This window comes from Syngnathoides biaculeatus, chromosome 2 (genome assembly GCF_019802595.1).
Source record: "Syngnathoides biaculeatus isolate LvHL_M chromosome 2, ASM1980259v1, whole genome shotgun sequence".
NCBI classification, from domain to species: Eukaryota; Metazoa; Chordata; class Actinopteri; order Syngnathiformes; family Syngnathidae; genus Syngnathoides; species Syngnathoides biaculeatus.
Genome location: NC_084641.1, coordinates 23,664,047 through 23,678,569, shown reverse-complemented (window position 1 = coordinate 23,678,569; position 14,523 = coordinate 23,664,047). Strand labels below are relative to the sequence as shown.

Here is a 14,523-nt window from a genome sequence, read left to right as displayed (position 1 = left end):
CGTCACTAAACAAGTAGGCTACGTGTCTAAAGTCGTGCATTCTGTGTGATATGTGCTATTTAGTTTACAGTTTGACTTCACACAATGTTATGAGTCACACAGATAGTTTACTACTTTTTGGGTAGTCCAAGCAACATTCATCAGTGGAATTGGATTCATAGTGGATTGGACTAAGTTTCTGGGTTGTGTCACACATTTTCCTAGCCACTTGTTACTTGGCAATTCCCAGCCATCCATCCATTTACCGTATTTTCTGCACTATAAGTCGCACCTAAAAGCCTTTAATTTTCTCAAAAGCCGACGGTGCGCCTTATAATTGGGTGCGCCTTATATGTGGATCAATATTGAGCCTTTAGTGCAGCTCCATCTAATGGATCCATAACGTAACATCAGACCCTACTTTAGTGTCTATTCTATCCGCCTTATAGTGCCTTATATATGGGAAAAGATTTAAAATAGGGCATTCATTGGAGGTGCACCTTATAATGCGGTGGCGCCTTATAGTGCGGAAAATACGGTACTTGGCTTATCTGGAATTGGGTCGCAGCAGACGTAGTCTCTCCAGCATGTCCTGGGTCATCCACTGGGCCTCCTCCAAATGGGACATACCTGGAACACCTCATCAGGGAGGCATCCAAGTGGAATGCTAACCAGGTGCCCGAGCCACCTCATCCGGTTCCTCTCTTTGCAGAGGAGCAGCAGCGCTGCCCGGATGATGGTTTACCTTCTTGTCTACTGGGGTTGAACCCCGTTGTACAGGGGACTAAGCTGTGGGGCGATACGTATACTAACATGTGCTTGGCGCCTCTTATCCTGGACAACCCCAGAGTAGAAAGAGTCCCAACTCTTGTCAAGAAGACTGGTACCGTCTTCAGCAGGTTGCAACCGAAATACAGAAAGACTGGAAGAGTCACAGAAAGGAAAAGAAGTGACTATCCATGGAAATGTCTGGGTCCATTCATGAATCTAACGCATATTGTGCATTTTGCCATTCCGCTCCCGGTTAGTGAACAGCAAGTTGTGCATAAGATCCTGAAACAATGAACGGGCGTGCAATCAAATCTTTAGAGTAGGTCAAATTAAGGTAGTGTAAAGGTTGCAGTCCATTTTCCATCCATCCAGAAATTTCACGCCACCGCCAAATAGCCCAAATTTTGGGCGAGCAATATACAGTGTGTAAATATTCATGAGCGACTGTGTCTATCATGTACTATATATATGTGAAACACGGTATGCAAGAGAGTGCTACATGAGTCTTAAGAGGAAGACAGGGAAAGACCCATTCAATTAAATAAACCTTTGTGGTGTCCATTACAGAGGCGTCACCGCACAAACAAGGCTCTCCCAGGATTGTATAAAGCAATTTCACACTCCAACACTGCAGCATCTGCACTACCGCGTCAGAATCCCAAGCAGGGAGGACATCATGCTTAGTCATATGGCAAGTTCCCGTGTGACGGCACAGAAAGGTGGCGCTTGTTGTGATTCATTTGTTGCTCCCAGGCGAGGTGCAGAGACTGGGTCCCCGGTGGAGAATTTCTACCCTTCTGTTCACATTAAGCTTCCACGGACTTGAAGGGCTGATCTGCGGATCTGAGCTGCATACTTGCACAGGCTGCTATAATTCTCTGCTTGTGCAGGCATATTTTTAATGCTCCATCGTTGTACAGGTTCTTGTTTAGAATATGAGAAGGCACTATGGCCAGATTTGTTTTAATCGGTATTTATTAAAAAAAAAAATGCAAATTGTGTGGCCAAGCTCCTTATTTACAGAAACAGTAGTAGATGTAAATTCAACTGACAGATACAGTATAGAGCTCGTGCACGTGACGTCACCATTTTCACGGCGCCATATTGCTGTTCAAAAAAAGATGCTCCACAATGTGGGGGACATTGAACCGGAGCAGAATATACACAATGCCCGAAACTTGTTGTGCTGTTGATTGTTACAACAGACAAGACAGATCTTCAAAGAAATCTTTCAATAGAATACCAGCTGAAAAGACGAGAAAAGAGCGATGGATTTAGGCAATGAAACATGATGGATAGTCCCCAACCAAAATAAACACCACTGTGTAGCGATCACTTCATTTCAGGTCGGAATTATTCTTCTCAATCTCAAATTACCAAGAAGTACTCATAATGCCAAATTGGCTCATTTGAGAGCGATGCGTTTAAAAAAAAAAACAACAACAACAGGGAGTCGTCTTCAACGTACACGGAAGCGTGTTGCGACCACACGTTGAACTTCGGTGAGCCTCTCCCCAACAGAAGTTTTTTGGGGTTTTTTTAAATATGCATTGTTCTCAAATGAGTCCAATGCGTATTTAAAAAAAGAAAATAAACCGTCGGTCACACAGAGGTTTACATAGGTTAACATGCGGCTGCAACACGTTTCCGTGTATGGGGGCTGAAGCCTATCCCAGCGGTTTAGGTTCTTTTTTTAAAAATACATTGGACTCATTTGAGAACAATGCATATTTAAAAAAAAAAAAAAGCATCTGTCACAGAGAGGTTTATCAAAGTTGAACATGTGGCCGCAACACGCTTCCGAGTACGGAAGGAGCCGACTCTGTCTTGTTTTTTTTCACGCATTGTTCTCAAATGACCCAACTTGGCATGATAAATACTTCTTGGGAAACGGTACGGAGGAGCCGACTCGCTTGCCCTCCTTTTTTTTTTTCAATCATAGTTAATGAATGCAAGTTTGTGTAAAACCAGGGGTCATTTATTTAAATATTGGTATTTGTATTGAATACGAGCTGAAAAGATCGATGGATTTCGGCAAAGGTTAACGTGTAGCCGAACACATTTCCGCGTTCACGAGCCATCTCCCCGTTGAGAACAGATCCAGCAACGAAGTATTTGTATGCGTCCAGACTTTTCTACACTTTCAAACTCTTCCGTGTAAATCTCGACGACTTACTCACTAGATACATGTGTAGATCCAGTTATCCAAGACAGGCGGAAGCGGGTTAACAGTCCAATTTCTTATCGGCGAAAACATCGACTTCGGCATTAAATACGGGTCCTCTGTGCCAAATGTCCCTCATTTTTCCACGTACCTTCGTTTATTATCACCTTCTAAATGTTTAACGGTATCGGACAAAACTCTGGGCATCGTGCTACAAGACGTATCATCGTGTCGTCTCCAACGGACTTAGCATTGAGCAATGCTTTGCTTGCCCGGTAGTATTGCCAGTCCCGTGACTTCGGTGACGGAGGTGCACGAGCTCTATATTGTGCTCTTCGTCCAGGGAGCAAGGCGTTGGACTTTTACATTTCATTTCTGACAAGGAAATATTGAAACTTCCTGCACCATTTACCTTACCAGCCGCTTCTTTAACGGTGACACCTAAATCAGAAGACATAACGCCAGTACAAATATACAATAAGTACAGTACATATTTTCCATGCCATATAGCAGCAATTCTCAATTGCTGGCTGGGGCCCAATAAGTGGGTTGCAGACAGGTAGGGAAAATTTACTGGTGTCATTGACAGTACCGTCAGATGACTTTTCAAGGTTAGAAACGGCACAGATGAATTCCTTGAAACAGTGTGTGTAAGAATTTGTCACCACACAGTACAGGAAGATGCACGCACTGCTTTTTTCATGTGACTATTTTTTTTAATAATAATCCATGAAGTGTTGTGCATCCATCATTCCATCTAACCATTTTCTCCAAACATGCCAGACCCTATCCCGGGTGGCAGCGGGCGAGAGCTGTGGTACACCCTGAACTGGTTGCCAGCCAGTCCTCGGGCACATAGACAAACAGTCATTCACACTCAACGTTCACACTTACGGGCAATTTAGAGTCTTCGATTAATCTACCACGCATGTTTCGGAAATGTGGGAGTAAAGTGGATTACCCCGAGAACAGTGATTCCCAAACAGTGTGCCGGGGTACATTAGTGTGCCGTTGGAAGTTATCCAATTTTATGTCATCGCTAAAAAAAAAACATTTATTTCCAAGAAATTGTGTATCTTTATTCATCTATTTATGCCAGTGAGGCACAATTACAGACAGGACAAAAAAATTCTCTTCGATTAGATGGCAGGAAGTACATACAGTAATTAATCGATCCATTTTTGGTGGCATTTACTTTTGTTGGTGCCTCGTGGGATTTTTCAATTGTAAAATATGTGCCTTGGCTCTATAAAGGTTGGAAATCACTGCCCTGGAAAACCTCCACAGACACGGGGAGAGCATGCAAACTCTACACATGAAGGCCAGATTTTAAACCGGGACCTCAGAACTGCGAGGCAGTTGTGCTCATCAATTATGCACTTTGCAACCGGTGCTTTTCATACATTACATTGACGTTTGTTTAATTTTACTGTTCTTTTTGGTGAATGCAGTCGTGTTCATGCTCAGTTTATCATTAAGGTGATGTCAAATGTGTTGTTATGTTAAAAAGTGTGATTATGCGAAAATAGCTTCTTTAAAAGTGGGTTACTCAGAACTGACGATAGTTGAGAGTGACTGCGGTATGGTTTCTCCTCTGTTTGCAATGTCCAAGCTTGTATTGCTTGATTGGAGAATAGCGCCTCCTACTGGCATCATTGAGTTGCGTCCCGCTGGCTGGCATCTGTAATGGCCACTCGGCGAGCTTTCATACAATTCAGTGTCAGAAAAGCAATCCTGCTAAATATATCAGGGAGCTGATGTCCAATGTCTCATCAGTAAGTACAGTACATGCTCCTTTCCTGTGTTGTGGTATCCTCCGTTGCTTAACAATGTTCAAAATACCGGGATTTCTGCGTCTTATCACGCAAGAAACTGCGATTGGATTCCAAAGACCTGCTTCAAATTGTAACTCAATCCTCAACTGCTTTTATTGCAATGGCAACACAACAGGTCAAAGACAAAGCAATTCATATGTGCTGTTATCATCGTATCTCTTGACGTATTTTTTATTTTCTGCTTCCAGGTCAGACATCCCCTGTGAAATCTTTGAAACCGGTAAGTTGAAACACACACAAATGTGGTGTATTTGTCTGAAACTAATAAACCTGACTAATTAAGCATAACGTCGTAGATCAATCTGATCCAGAATAATCGCTCATTAATATATATTTAGTGCCCAGTGTGCGTGCTCCATTATTCTGGTAGCCCACTTCCTGCACGCTCAGAATTCCCGAAAAGTTTGCTGCTTTCTGGCAATCAGCAATTGTAGCATCACCGTGGGCTCAGCTGTTCGAGATGACGTGCCTTATTTAACAGCTTGTTCCCGCATCGCTCCTCCGTGCTACACTCTTAAAATAGCGGGCAGCTCAAGCAGCAACAGGCTTGCTCATGCGGGTTTTATTGATCCCTTGCAGAATGTGTGGCTGCGCTTGGCGCTCAGTTACTGGGGCTTTCTGCTGCTGACAGAAATCACATTGTTCAGTGACGTCATGTGCGTATTTACAGGGCCGCTGTCATGAAATGCATGATTTTTAGTATTTTATTCATGAAAAAAAGGCAGCCGGTATGGACTCATTTGTTTTTTCATCACAAAACATGATTTTGACGTATATGGCTTTTTGTAACTCCCGCTATGAAAATCCTTTGGAGGGATTTGTTTTCGAGAAGAAGCAGGAAGTGACGTACAGGGCAGTAGCGCACTTAAGCGGTCTCGTCTGTTTATACTAGTTTTACCCGTGGGAAGGTAGCTCTTTGTTCCTTCGTGTTAGCCAAAATGCCGGCTCGTTGTATTCCTGGATATTGCTCGAACACTCGGGAGGTTGGATTCGCTCTTCATGCTTTTCCAAAAGACCCGGTTCGTCGTGAAAAATAGATTGCACGGGTGCAAAGGATGAGAGCTCCATGGGTTCCAAATGACAGGTAGGTGTGTATACAGCTACTTAAAAAAAATAATAGTTGGAAGGGGACGTAATCCATAAGTCAGGGATGCTAAATGTGTCAATGTGCCACCCCGGCCAAAGCCGTGAACGGCGGACGCGGCGCCGGGCCGTGGTGGCTCATCATCGCCACAGAGGTGGATCGGACGGGGAGGCGGTTTGGCCGCGGCGTCTTCGTCGCTTGTGGACGGCATTGTTTTTTTCACCGCCGCAGAGGTGCATCGGGCGGGGAGGTGGGAGGTGGCATGCGGTTTGGCCGTGATCCGCATATCATCTAAATATGGCTCGACTTCATTCAGTTGTAAGATGTTCTCTTCTTCGAAAAGAGCTTCCGTGTCAGAAGGGGCGTGTTCGTCTCCCACAGTTTGGGCCCAGCGTGTTTTCAATGGGGAATGTTCCGGTGTGACGTCAAGGACAGAAGATGCAGGCAATATGGCGACCACTTGAATGTCAAATGAGACTTCCGCAACTTTGCGCATGGATGACGCACTGTTCGCTCGTATTTATTTTTCCGTATAGACATTGAAGTGAATAATGTTCTCTGTATTTTTCATTACAATATGTATTTTCGAATGTTTATAGGCAAGACACTTGGGCTTTAACAGAAGGATACGTTCCTATGTGACTCCTCTGTTGCAGTGCACAGCACCAACATCGCAGTCGGCTTCCCAGAATGTACCCCAACCTACATTCCAGCCCGCTCCTCAGCAAACCCCTCACCACATCCACCCGAGTCCTGTCACACAGTTGCAGCGACCGGAACTGAACAACAGCCCAGAGACTCTCGGTCATGCCGAGGTGCCTCCCAATCTGCTCTCCAATGTCATGCGCTCATCTTCCCCCAAACCAGATGCTTCGGAACTATACATCAAGTCCAAAGCTATGTTGGATAGCCAGCGTACGTGTGGATTGTTTTTTTTTATGCCATGTTATAACAAATATTTTGCTCTTTTGTCTCAATTATTTGAATTATGTTCCAAAGTATGTATGTAACTGGAACTTCACGTCCACATCTTGATTAACTTTAATAATAATAACATCACTGTTCTTCTAATTGTTGGTTTATTACATTTAATTTAGTTAGAGCTCAATGTCAAGTCATTTTGTACGTGTTAATTAGAAAGAAACTTGTATCTACTATTTGGGGTCATGGCCAATATTCTGGAGTTTAAAAGTCTCTTAGAGGAGAAAATATATCATTCAAAATCAGTTGCAGTCGTTATCTGTTTTAAGTTAAATTCTTTGTATTTTTTAAATCAGGCGTGCAGAAAAGGTGAGGCCCCATAGCTCAGTGGTTAGAGCACTGGTTTGGTAAACTCGGAGTTGTGGGTTCGTATCCCACTCCACTCCCTGAGAAGGGTTGCGTCAGGAAGGGCATCCGGCGTAAAAATTGTGCCAAACATATATGTGCGTTCATCTGAGATGACACGCTGTGGCGACCCCGAAAGGGACAAGCCGAAAGAAACTTACTAGAAGTGCAGAAAAGGTAATCCACAATAGTGTATGTAGTTTTAATGTATGGTCAATGTTCACTTAAAAGGAAATAAATTGTCTTTCTAACAACCCTTCCAGGGGAAATACAAAAGTAAAGCAAATACCATCATTTCTTGTGTATAATAACTCATACCTAACCCCAAAAATCAGGAAGCTAGCTAGCTTCTGTATCAATGCAGCCTATTGATCCTAGGAGGAGGAGCCAGGTGAACGGCGCATTGCAGTGGAAATTAAGCGTTAATATACCAAACATTGTATAGAAGAGGGGAAAACAAGATGCCAAGTAATATTGCAATATGATGTCATCCGTAACGATGTCATAATTCTCTGCCGAGCAGCAATAATTTACATATCTGATTGGAATGAAAGTGCAACATTTTTACAAACCCTAAGTGTCGGTATATGTTTGTGCAATGTGAATAAGGTTTTCTATTTTCCTTATCTATAGTATAGTATAGTGTTCTCTTTCAATTTTTGAGGATTTCTTTGGTTGGCGAAATGGGTATTATACATGAGAAGTTGCAGGAATTGATGAGCGATGAAGGGTTCATTTTTTTTTTTGTTAGACGTGATTGTGTCAAATTAGTGAGTTTCTTTCATCACTTTTGTCATTGCGTATTAAGGCACGGTTTGATGAAACTGTTTCTCTGCAGCTTCAAACACCAAGGACCTGGATGTGTTCATCAAGAGAAACCAAGAATCAGGCTTCGGATTCAGGGTCCTCGGAGGGGAGGGACCAGAGCAGCCGGTAAGTCCGTCGCTCATTCATTCTCCGCTCAGCACTTGCTGTCGATCAAGTGAACAAGAAGCCTTTTTGCCTCCAGTAAATCCATATGTTAGAGTACATGAAACGGTGTTACGCTTCTGTTTCTGCAGGTGTACATCGGTGCCATCGTACCGCTGGGCGCAGCTGAGAAGGACGGACGCCTGCGTGCCGGGGACGAGCTGCTTTGTATAGACGGCGTGCCAGTGAAAGGCAAATCTCACAAACAAGTACTGGAATTGATGACCAACGCCGCCCGCAACGGTCAGGTCATGCTAACAGTCCGCAGGAAACTCACACATGCAGGTGAGTCCATTGTCAATTTTCCGAGGGTAAAAGCCTTGTAATTTATTTTCAATGTTTGGTGAAGGTTATTGATCCATTCATCCATTTTGTTAGCCGCTTATCCTCACATGGGTCACGGGGAGTGCTGGAGCCTATCCCAGCTGTCAACGGGCAGGAGGCTGAACTGGTTGCCAGCCAATCGCAGGGCACATAGAGACAGAATACAGTCGCACTCACAATCACACCTAGGGGCAATCAAGAGTGTCTAATTAATGTTGCAAGTTTTTGGGGTGTGGGAGGAGTGCCCGGAAAAAACCCACGCAGGTACGGGGAGAACGTGCAAACACCACACAGGTGGGTCCGGGATTGAACCCTTTACCTCAGAACTGTGAGGCCTACACTTTCCAGCTGAACCACTGTGCCGCCTGGTGAAGGTTAAGTGTCGTAAAATAATAGTAATAATAAAAACAAAAAAAGTTATTTTTATCGATTCTTTTTACAATTTAATGGGACTCAAGACGCAATGTGGTTCTTACCTCTACCAGTCTCAAATGTCAACCAATCCTCTTCAGGGATGCTTTTTGTGTTGAAAAGCAAAAATCACATTGATTTTCACAACACAAGGTGTTTCTTTCATTTGTGGAAAATCTATTACATTTTTTATGCATATGAATACAAAAAGATTAAGAAGCTGGGATTGATTCCATACAGTAGATTCATCCGTCGCGTTTTATGGACAATTGGACGTGAATGCTTGAGGTCATATAGCTCTGCCACATTTTTTGCAAAATAATTTTGAAGGTTGTCATCTACTTGCTAACTAAAACTAGCAAATACCAAGACTGGCGGACAAACCCCGAGTTGTAAGGTTCAAATCCAGTCTGGCGTTCGCGTGTTCTTACCGTGCTTTGCATGTTTTTTTATGCGGGTACTCCAACTTCCTCCCACGTTCCCCCAAAAATGCATGTTAATTGTAGAATGGTTGTTTTTCTATGTTGCCCAGTCCAGATTGGACCCCGCCTCTCACAGGAAGTCTGCTGGGATGGGGCTCGAGGTCACCTGAGACCCTCATGAAAATAATGGAAAATGGATGGATGTTTCCAAGTGCTGTGTGTGTCTGTTTGTGTCAGATGGCAGCGGCTGGGAGGAGGAGGGTGGGCAGCAGCAGCAGCCTCGGCAGGTCGGAAACTCTCCTGCGACCCCCCGAGGGGAGCCTCAGAGGGCCGCCTATCCCTCTCGACACGAGTCTTTTGAAGTCACTCTGCATCGTAAAGAGAACGAAGGCTTCGGCTTTGTCATCCTCACCTCAAAGAACAAGCCCCCTCCTGGAGGTCAGACATGAGAATCGTTTTGAATGCAATCAGCGGTTATTTTGTCACCCGTTCTATAAATGTGGAGATTTGGGTCATTCCATCCGACAAATGAATAGATTCTGTTCGACACTCGCGTTCAGTTCTGAGGTGATGACCAGTTACCTCTGACTCTTTTTGTTGTATAGTTTACGTCCTGGTCCTACAGATCCAAATTGAAATAGTGCCAGGAAACCAAAACTTTGTGAATGTACCGTGAAGAAAATAAGTATTTGAACACCCTTCTATATTGCAAGTTCTCCCACTTAGAAATCATGGAGGAGCCTGAAACTATCACCGTAGGTGCATGTCCACTGTGAGATGAATAATCAAAAAAGAAAAATCCAGAAAACACAATGTATGATTTTAACGATTTATTTGTGTGACACAGCTGGAAATAAGTATTTGAACACCTGAGAAAACCAATGTTAATATTCGGTACAGCAGCCTTTGTTTGCAATGACAGAAGTCAAATATTTCCTGTAGTTGTTCACAAGGTTTGCAAACACTGCAGGAGGGATTTTGGCCCACTCCTCCAAACAGATCTTCTCAAGATCAGAGAGGTTACTGGGCTGTCGCTGGGAAAAAACGAGTTTCAGCTCCCTCCAAAGATTTTCAATTGGGTTTATGTCTTGAGACTGGCTAGGCTATGGCAGAACCTTGATATGCTTCATACGGGCCCACTCCTTGGTTTTTCCTGTCATTGTCATGTTGAAAGACCCAGCCACGACTAATCTTCAATGCTCTGACTGATGGAAAGAGGTTGTTACCCCAAATCTCACACTACATGGCCGCAGTCATCCTCTCCTTAATATAAATATGAAATAAGTATTTCAACACTTGAGAAAACCAATGTTAATATTTGGTCCATTCGCCTTTGTTTGCAGTTACAGAGGTCAAACATTTCCTATAGTTGTTCACCAGGTTTGCACACACTGCAGAAGGAATTTTGGCCCATTCCTCCACAAAGATCTTCTCTAGATCAGACAGATTTCTGAGCTGTCACTGAGAAACACGGAGTTTCAGCTCCCTCCAAAGATTTTCTATTGGGTTTAGGTCTGGAGACTGGGTTAGGGTTAGGGCTAGACCCAGCCACGACCCATCTTCAATGCTCTGACTGAGGGAAAGGTTGTTCCCCAAAATCTCACAATACATGGCCGCGGTGATCCTCTCCTTGATACAGTGCAGTCGTCCTGTCCCATGTGCAGAAAAACACCCTCAAAGCATGATGCTACCACCCTCATGCTTCACAGTAGGGATGGTGTTCTAGGGATCGAACTCATCATTCGTCTTCCTCCAAACACGGTTAGTGGAATTATGACCAAAAAGTTCCATTTTGGTTTCATCTGACCACAAAACTTTCTCCCATGACTCCTCTGCATCATCCAAATGGTCATTGGCAAACTTATGACGGGCCTTGACATGTCCTGGTTTAAGCAGGGGAACTTTCCCTGCCACGCATGATTACAAACGATGACGTCTTAGTGTATTACCAACGGTCACCTTGGAAATGGTGGTCCTAGCTCTTTTCAGGTCATTGACCAAGTCCTGTCGTGTAGTCCTGGGCTGATTCCTCACCTTTCTAAGGATCATTGAGACCCCACGAGGTGATATCTTGCATGGGGATCCACTTCGATTGAGATTGACCGTCATAGTTCCATTTTTCTAATGATTGCTCCAACAGTGGACTTTTTTTCTCCAAGCTGCTTGGAAATTTCTTCGTAGCCCTTTCCAGCCGTGTCGAGTTGTATAATTTTTTCTCTGGTGTCTTTGGACAGCTCTTTGGTCTTGGCCGTGTTACAAGTTTTAGTCTTACTGATTGTATGGGGCAGACAGGTGTCTTTATGCAGCTGACAACCTCACCCAAGTGCATCTGATTCAGGATAATACATGGAGTGGAGGTGGACTTTTAAAGGTGGACAAATAGGTCGTTGAGAGTCAGAATTCTAGCTGATAGACAGGTGTTCAAATACTTATTTGCAGCTGTATTGCACAAATAAAGCGTTAAAAAAAGCATACATTGAGATTTCTGGATTTTTCTTAGTGGACATGCACCTACGATGAAAATTTCAGACCCCTCCATGATTTCCAAGTGGGAGAACTTGCAATAAAGCAGGGTGTTCAAATACGTATTTTCTTCACTATATAAAACCTGACGTGTTTTCTGCACACAAAGAACTGAATGTAAGGGTCACCTGTTTGCTTCAATGTGTTCCGCATGTTTCAGTAATACCTCACAAGATCGGACGCATCATTGAAGGCAGCCCGACCGACCGTATGGGTCGGATGAAGGTGGGCGACCGAATCTCTGCTGTGAACGCGCAGTCCATCATAGAGCTGTCGCACAACGACATTGTCCAGCTCATCAAGGAAGCCGGCACTTCAGTCACCCTCACGGTTGTACCTGAAGACGGTACGGTCGACTCGTTTGCATCACCCTGTGCGGCACTTTTCGTCGTGCGTGTCATTTGGCAACGTACATGTGGCTTTTGCTCTTAACAGACAGCCTGCCTCTGTCGACAACAAACTCAGCCATGCAGAGTCCGTCGGTGCATCACAGACCTGTTGGCCAGCAGCCTCCCATCTATGCGGAGAGGTACGGCTACACCATGAGGAGACCCACAAACGGGGACCGGAAGCAAATTAATAGTACCTCCAATCTTCTTAGTGCAGCTCGGTGTTTGACTGTTCTGTGGCGCACACGCAGGAAGAGAAAATCCTCTTCCGCCTCTGATCAAATGGTGCAGCGCGAGAAAAAAAATTTACAGTGCAATCAGGCTTCTTCTTGTGCTTAAATCTGCAGCAGCAGTTCCTCACCTGTTCACACTTCCAAATTTAAGAGAGGCTTTAACTTCAAAACATTGGAACTGCTGTTCCTTTTTTGGTTACATAACAGTAGGTAGGAAATCTTTGAGTCAGTCAGTGTTTAAAACGGTTTTAGGGGATACCCTGGTGGCATTTTGCGGTATTGCAAGTCGTTCACAGCATCCATCCATACTTCCTCTGTATAGGGTCGGAAAGGTAAGATTGCATATGAAGTTATTCTATCGATATTTTTGCGATTTTCGATTCGCAGCCGAGTGTGAAGCGATTGGGATGAGAATCAGCACCTCCAAATCCGAGACTATGGTCCTCAGTCGGAAAAGGGTGGCGTGTCCTCTCCAGGTCGGAGATGAGATCCTTCCCCAAGTGGAGGAGTTCAAGTATTTTGGGGTTGTTATTCACGAGTGAGGGAAGAATGGAGCTGGAGATCGACAGACGGATCGGTGCAGCGTCTGCAGTGATGCGGACTTTGTATCGGTCCGTTGTGGTAAAGAGGGAGTTCAGTCGAATGGCGAAGCTCTCAATTTACCAGTCGATCTACGTTCCTACCCTCACCCATGGGCATTAGCTGTGGGTCGTGACCGAAAGAACAAGATCCCAGGTACAAGCAGGGTGTCTGGGCTCTCCCTTAGAGATAGGGTGAGAAGCTCGGTCATCCGCGATGGGCTCAGTGTCGAGCCGCTACTCCTCCGCATTCAGAGGAGCCAGATGAGGTGGCTGGGGCATCTGATTTGCATGCCTCCTGGACGTCTCCCTGGTGAGGTGTTCCGGGCACGTCTCACCGGAAAGAGACCCCGAGGACGACCCAGGACTCGCTGGAGAGACTATGTCTCTCGGCTAGCTTGGGAACGCCTCGGGATCCTTCCGGAAAAGCTGGAAGAAGTGGCTGGGGAAAGGGAAGTCTGGGTATCCCAGCTGAAACTACTTACCCCGCGACCTGACCCAGAAAAGTGGTGGATGGATGGATGGATGGATGGATGGATGGATGGATGGATGGATGGATGGATAAAGTCTATTGCATATTGAGGGAAGCTTCTCAAATGGAGGTGGGTTTGAAATTAGTCCTGATGAAACTGAGGCACCTCGTCGAAATCCTATACTTAATATGCATAACGTTTCTGTATCATAGAAGGTTTAATGCATGGATGACAAAGACTGCAGACAAAATGTCACATATTTAATTTTTGTGGTGTTTAATGCCTGTTCTGGCTCAGGAATGGCGACATGGCAACGTTCAACCTACCAGGCTTCAAGCAGGTGAGACTGGATTTCTTCATTTTTGCCGTGGTTGCGCTTCCTTTATTTGGTTGTGCAGCTCTTATAATGTGCCTAGGATACATTTGAATTGTTTTGTTTGTTTGTTTGTTTTTGTTTTTTGTGGGTGGGGACCTCAAATCGTTGCAAAAAGGACTGTTTTGTGGTGGAGCTGGATCGTAGCCAGCGGGGTTTTGGCTTCAGTCTGAGAGGAGGTAAAGAGTACAACATGGGCTTGTTTATCCTGCGCCTGGCTGAGGACGGACCTGCACTTAAAGATGGACGTATACATGTGAGTTTTTTTGCCATTTGGATCAACATTAAGACAGCGCAGACTCCCAAGTTCTCTCGTGACGATATATCTGCTATTCAGGTTGGCGATCAGATCGTAGAGATCAATGGTGAGGCCACGCAGGGCATCACACACACTCGGGCCATCGAGCTGATCCAAGCGGGAGGCAATAAAGTTCATCTGTTGCTCCGGCCCGGCCAGGGTTTAGTTCCTGATCACAGTGAGTGACCCTGATGAGCACGTGCTCACATGTTCCCATGCTCTTACTGTAGCTCTGTTGAGTTGAGTATCAGCTCTTCGTCTTCTTCTTTTTCGTCTTCTTCTTCCTTTCCTGCCTCTTCTTCTTCTTCTTCTTCTCATGCATGCGTTGCAATCTGTCCCCCTCACCTCTTTTATAGCTTCAGCTCTCAAGC

At 44.7% G+C, this 14,523-nt stretch overlaps 1 protein-coding gene across 1 annotated transcript in view; it reads left to right on the top strand.

The window, feature by feature from the left end:
- LOC133512494 (membrane-associated guanylate kinase, WW and PDZ domain-containing protein 3-like) overlaps positions 1–14,523 on the top strand; it is a 124,875-nt gene that overhangs the window by 105,584 nt on the left and 4,768 nt on the right. Inside the window, exons 11-20 of the mRNA XM_061842204.1 lie at positions 4,938–4,969; positions 6,490–6,748; positions 7,998–8,092; positions 8,221–8,413; positions 9,523–9,723; positions 11,969–12,154; positions 12,244–12,337; positions 13,779–13,821; positions 13,973–14,110; positions 14,192–14,330. Of these exons, the coding sequence (XP_061698188.1) occupies positions 4,938–4,969; positions 6,490–6,748; positions 7,998–8,092; positions 8,221–8,413; positions 9,523–9,723; positions 11,969–12,154; positions 12,244–12,337; positions 13,779–13,821; positions 13,973–14,110; positions 14,192–14,330 (1,380 nt within the window). The remainder of the gene's footprint in view (positions 1–4,937; positions 4,970–6,489; positions 6,749–7,997; positions 8,093–8,220; positions 8,414–9,522; positions 9,724–11,968; positions 12,155–12,243; positions 12,338–13,778; positions 13,822–13,972; positions 14,111–14,191; positions 14,331–14,523) is intronic.